The 5,964-nt window shown below is 41.9% G+C and overlaps 1 protein-coding gene across 2 annotated transcripts; it reads right to left on the bottom strand.

The window, feature by feature from the left end:
- Window positions 1-4,582, bottom strand: LOC116059214 (E3 ubiquitin-protein ligase TRIM21-like). Of its 2 annotated transcripts, none has more exons than XM_031312167.2 (2): window positions 4,434-4,582; window positions 1-1,634 (listed from the first exon to the last, which is right to left on the bottom strand). In XM_031312167.2, the coding sequence occupies exon 2, from the start codon at window positions 1,630-1,632 to the stop codon at window positions 1-3; it is 1,632 nt and encodes a 543-aa protein (XP_031168027.1). In that variant the 5' UTR covers window positions 1,633-1,634; window positions 4,434-4,582. The 2 variants fall into 2 exon arrangements, with proteins under 2 accessions (XP_031168027.1, XP_031168026.1); XM_031312166.2 differs by lacking the exon at window positions 4,434-4,582 and adding an exon at window positions 2,214-2,309.
- Between the last annotated feature and the right edge of the window lie 1,382 nt (window positions 4,583-5,964).

Raw genomic sequence — 5,964 nt, 5'->3', positions numbered from 1 at the left:
CTACTCAGTGGGATTGACAAGAGTGATGATCAGAGAGTTTTTACCACCATCATTCAGACCAGGATTGAAGTATGGGAAGAGTTTCTCAGTGAAGGAGCAGCCAGTAAAGGAGTAGATAAGAGCTGCAGCATCTACGTCATAAAAGGAGACCAGACCCTCCTCATAATCCACAAACACCCCCACCTTCTGAGGCCGAGACTTCAGAGAGAGAAGCACAGGAGGGTCAGCAAGAGCTTTGTATTTCATTTTTTTCCTCAACCATATAGTCCAGTAACCATCCTCAGGGCTCAGTGGGATGTCTCCCTTCCTGTTGACCGACTCTCTGGCCACTCCTAAATCCCATTCAGTCTTTCCTTTAACTTGAACCTCAAAGTAAAAACTGCCTGAAGAGAAACTCTGCTTTCCTAAAACACAGGGATTGAGAGAAAATCTCTCTGGGTTATCTGGGAGATTCTTCCTCACATCACCAAGATTCACTTGTTTCCCATCATCAGACAGGATGAGATAGGGATGTGCTGTATCAGGATCAAGAGTCACATCCACTGCATACTGCTGGACCCTCTTCAGCTCGGCTTCAACCAGCTTCTTCACATCTTTACTGAGTGTCTCCTCCAGCTGAGCTACAGCTCTCACCACAGTTCCCTCATATGATGGACAGACGCTGACCTCTGTCCAGTCCTTGGTGGGTGGAGGGTGGTTGGTGTTTAGGGACTGGACACTCTGGAGAAGATGGAGGTGGTCTTCAGAGTGTGAGAGCTGCTCCACCTCAGTGCTTCTCTTCATCAGCTCAGAGATTTCCTGTTCCAGCTCTTTGATGAAAGCTTCGGCCTGTTTTTCTGTTGTTTTCTGCTTCTCTTTGATCGTGTTGATGAGCTCATTCAGGCCTCTCTCAACAGACTCCATTAGAAAAGTGAAGACCTGAACACCTACTGCTATTTCTATGTCTGCATCATCCTCACTGAGGTCGACTGAGTGTTTGATCTCCTGAATCTTCAGTCGTCTCTTCTGGATCATCTGCTGAATTTCAGCCTCCAGCTCGGCCTTCTTTTCTTCATATTCTTCTTTCAGAGGAACAACATCATGCATCTTGTGGTCTGAAACAGTGCAGAGCATGCAGACACATGCCTGGTCGGTCTTACAGAACAGCTCCAGAGGTTTATTGTGCTTCGTACACATCCTGTCTTCCAGGTTCTCCACAGGGTCGATCAGCTGATGTCTTTTCAGACCTGACATGGTCAGATGAGGCTCCAGGTGAGTCTCACAGTAGGAGGCCAGACACACCAGGCAGGACTTCAGGGCCTTCAGTTTGGTTCCAGTGCAGACGTCACAGGGAACTTCTCCTGGTTTGGACATTTGTTGCTCTGAGCTGCTGCTGCTGGCTTTCTGTTGAGCTGACTGTCTGAACTGTGCAACCATCTCAGAGATGAAAGTGTTGACGTGCAGCTCAGGCCTTGTGTCGAAAACATTTTTACACATCGGACACCGGTACTGGTCATTGACATTCCAGTTTACCGTGATGCAGTTCTTGCAGAAGTTGTGTCCACATGATGTGGTGACAGGATCAGTGAACACATCCAAACATATGGGGCACAGAAACTGAACTTCAGACAGTCGACAACTAGCTTCAGCCATATCTACACACTGGAAACACAAATGAAAGTGTGAAAAAAATGCAAACATAATGTCTATTTTGTTTTTGTTCTTATACAATTCGAACACTAGAGACCACAGTAGCTCAGCTGTGAGCAGTAGCTGACTTTGCAAAAGAAGATGAATTGCCACCAGAAGAAAACAACTAGCCACCTGTTTGAAGGAGTGTAATCAGATGGAATAATTCTGAAGAAAACTAAAACTGGGCCAGGCTAACTATTAAAGAGGTGTGACTCCTTAGCCGACAGTCGACAACTTGCTTCAGCCATATCTACACACTGAAAACGAAAGTGAAAATGTAAAAAATTGCAGACATATTTTGCTTTTTGCTTGATGTTTGAGTAAATAAAAAAATAATTCTTAAACAATTAGAACACTAGCTTCACACAAACTCTCAGTTGAGGTACCGTGGGTTGCTAATGTTCCAACCACCTACGGTAGCTCAACTCTTAGACATTACTCTTTGAAATGTCAAGTATGAAAAGAGAGCAACATCCTGTCTGAGTATAGCTGAAGATTTTAACGCTGGTAGTTGAAATGTACAAATAATCACTTGTACTCACCAGTGTTTGGCAGAGCCTTTGCTGTAGAAATTGCTTTGTTGTTAAAATAAACTTAATAAAATCAGTTTAGTTTCTGTTATCTTTCTCTCTGCTGTCGCTTTGACAAAGTTTAGTTTCTGTTTGGAGGCTTGGGACGTTGCAACAGGTATAACTACATGCCAGGGAAGTCACCTGGGAGTGCCAGCAAATGTTTTTGGTTTTCATTGAACATGTTTCCCTGTTGACTGAATGTTTTTTATAGCAGATATTTAGAACTGACTACAGACAAGCCAACACCTGACCATATATAACTTCCTCCCAAACAGAAATCAGCTCCTAAACATGAACATGTTTTTTTTTACTTTACACATGACTCAAATTGATGCAACTTACTTGAACAGTTGCAGTGAAGTTCTTATTTTTATAACCAGTTTTATGTGCACGTTTCATTCGGATTGGCATCATGGCGTAGCCTGGAAATCCAGACCCAAATCCGAAAGATTAAGGGTCTGGCATTGAGTAATGAAAATGTCCCAACTCGAGGGGCGGCACCAAAGCCGGTCTACGGAAAGCCGTTCCACTCCCTATTCAGCCCCATTGTACCAAATTTGGTTGCAGTTCCACCAGAGTGCCACTGGGGGTGATCGCGGTCCAGTGCAAAATGAACGGGACCCTATGGAGCTAGACGGCTAAATTTGTCTCTTTCGCCTGAATGTCGTTTAGAAATCTCAGATTTGATTGTAGTTTTTGCAAGTTCAACATGGATTATAGGTCGAAAGTTGAATGAAGGAGTACTTATGCCCTTTTGATTTCTTACAGGTTGAGTCGTTGTTGCCCGTAACACGCTAGCATTCTGCTAATGAATGCTGATTGGTCAGTGAAGGACTGATTACGATCGGAGATCCCGCTTCACGGCATCCGAAGCAGAACCAGAATGTCAGAGTGAATATTTTGGCGTGGTCTTTAAAACATTAGCAGACCTCTTTCTAGCCCGTGTATTGACAGGGAGAGTCTAACCTGTCAGCTGTGTTGTCGATGCCTCGAGAGTAAAAACGAAGTGACTCAGAGCTCGCCGTAAAGCAGAATCTCCGGCCGTATATGTGTATGACGTCGTTGACATTTTAAAAGGCTTTTTAGAACAAAAAAGCCACAAAAATCTTAACAACCAGCAGTGTGTATTTTCTTAGCCTCCCCTTTCGAATGCAACATTCAAATTACTAGACAAAAATTATAGCCTGGGAAAAATGGATTTTGAGGGGTATAGCTCCATAGAGTCCCATTCATTCTGCACTGGCCTGTGAGCGCCCCCTATATGGAAACAGAGTGGAACTGCAACCAGTTCAGAAGCTGGAAGTAACGAGAGAGTAGAACTTCTTCCCTTATTAGAAATTCTTTGGTTGGCACCAAGCATGCATTTGAAAATCTCACTGCACGCAATTGGATAACACTACGACCAATCGCAACAATACACGGGGTGACGTATCCAGAGCCCCATACGCTTAGCTACCAGCAGCGCTAACTGGTAGATTAAACTGTCGTCATCTGTTTAGCTCGCCTCTGGCCCGCCTGTATCAGATACACCGATGTGATTGGTGCAGCTCGGCTACAAGGGAATAGTTAATGAGCATAATTACTCCCTTTAGGGCCCCGAAGTTCCTGACTTTAACTTGTGCTGCAAATACATTTCCCTTTCCCCCTCTGCTCAGGGACCGTTACTTTCCCCTCCACTGCAAGCTCTCTGCGCCAGATGATAGCTTTAAAAAGGGAAGCAGTGTGTTCTAGAAAAACATTTCTTTGGTTCATTGCCAAATCAGCTTTCATACACAGTCGTGAAAACTGAATAAGTCAGATTTTTTATACAGATCTCTTTATTAGACATATAAAAATATACATGTTATATACTGTAGGCTAAGCAGAAATGAACACATTAACACAGCTTTTCAGCTTTCCTTTGTTGTTTATCTTGTATAAGTGTAAAGAATATATGTTGGATTAGTGTTTATTTTGTCACCTATTTTTAATTTAGTCTTAGTCTTGTGCCAAATGTCCTTGTTAGTTTTAGTCATATTTAGTCATTCACATATTTGTTTTTTTTGTTAGTCAAGTTTTAGTCGACTACAAGTCTCGTCATTTTAGTCTAGTTTTAGTCAAAAGAAAAGTTTATATAACTAACTGGTTGATTTACAGCGTAGATGCCTAAAATCAGCATTAACTAAGAGACGTTAATTTATGTTAACTTACCTGAATGTGTGGGTGGTTAGCCTTTAGATGTCGCTAAAGCCGGTGACACACCAACCGGATGGCCAACCTTCGGCAGGAAAGGCAGTTGGACTGACCTCCCCGAGTTGGCCAAAAAGAGGGCCTCGAGAACACACTGAACCATACCGTACCTGCAACCCTATTGGACAAATGTGCATCCTCAATTTCGTCCAGTAAAAATGCTCGACAGGCTCAGATTATTATTCTAAGTGTCTGACAACATTATGGAAAGGATCCCTTCAGAGATAGACCTTTAAAACCTCTTTGAGACCTTTCTGTTTAACCAGAAACAGCTCTGAAGTCGCTAGCGCTAAACCCACCAGACTCCATTTAAAAAAGCAATACTTTTAGCGTGTATAGAGCCAACATATTTCCACATGTAAATCGGTAAACTATGTGTTTATTTCAACCAAAACTAGAGTTGTGATGGTTGGAAAAGTGGAAAGACGGCCCAAAACGGCTTTTTATAGTTTTATTTTGTTTCTGTCGACTCTGAATGAAGTGTATTTTAAGACGCTAAAATTACTGTTTATTTACATGGAGTCTGGTGGTTTTAGCAAACGCAATTTCGCAGATGTTATGTTTAAAAAAAGGATCTTACTCTTTAACAAAAAGGTCGACCTCCTTAGAAATCCTTTCCATTATGTTGTCAGACACTTAGAATATTAATCTGAAACTGATCTTCAGACAGTCGATAACTGGCTTCAGCTTCACACTGGGAACAAAAGTGAAAGTGTGAAAAACAACATTTTAATTGCAGAATTCTTGCATAATTTGTGGAAAACGTTTGTCACTACAACCCACAAAATCTCCATAATACTTTTTTAAAATGTAGGGCATCAAATAGTCTAACTTGATTATCAAATTGATAGCATACTGATTAGGCAGTACAATAAAAAAAAGTCCCTTTTACCCTTTCAAATGCAGTAATTATAGAGCAATAATATTGTATAACCGCTGTAAAATTGTGCAATAGACCATTTCACAGTTGTAAACATAGATACTCTTCATTACTTTTGGAATAACAGGTATGCAAGAAGCAAACTAAAGGGTCAAGTTGAGTCATTTAGCTATTTATTAATATAGTCCAACATCGCAAATTTGCCTCGACAGGGTTTACAATCTGTACAACATACGACACCCTCTGTTCAAAAAACATGTTGTTCTTGTTCACAGAAGTAATGGGTTAAGAACTGGCTGCACTCCAGACATTACAATCTACAAATACCCCCATAAACCCTTTAATAACCTTTTATGATCATGTTCTGCATTGTGGACAACGCTGTGGCCCTCTTCCCAACCAACACAATGGCCCATCCCAAAGTGAGGACTAAGGACCAACGACTGAATTGATCTCAGGTGCTAAGTGAGTGGGTGTGTGAGGCCACATGAGCCCAGATAGGTAGAAATGGGATTGGGACAGCACTTCACGAGATCCCATGTGACCATGGCGACGTTTAATAACAAAGGTGTTTGGGAATTTTCATTTTAAGTTTGTTGCTGTCAACACGGC

This window comes from Sander lucioperca, chromosome 4, assembly GCF_008315115.2.
Source record: "Sander lucioperca isolate FBNREF2018 chromosome 4, SLUC_FBN_1.2, whole genome shotgun sequence".
Classification (NCBI taxonomy): Eukaryota; Metazoa; Chordata; class Actinopteri; order Perciformes; family Percidae; genus Sander; species Sander lucioperca.
Note: the sequence above shows the minus strand (reverse complement) of the source record. Positions and strands in the feature narration are given on the sequence as shown.

Bases quoted from the DNA above. Each gene is read 5' to 3' on its own strand.
- LOC116059214 (XM_031312167.2), bottom strand. From the start codon at position 1,632: ATGGCTGAAGCTAGTTGTCGACTGTCTGAAGTTCAGTTTCTGTGCCCC.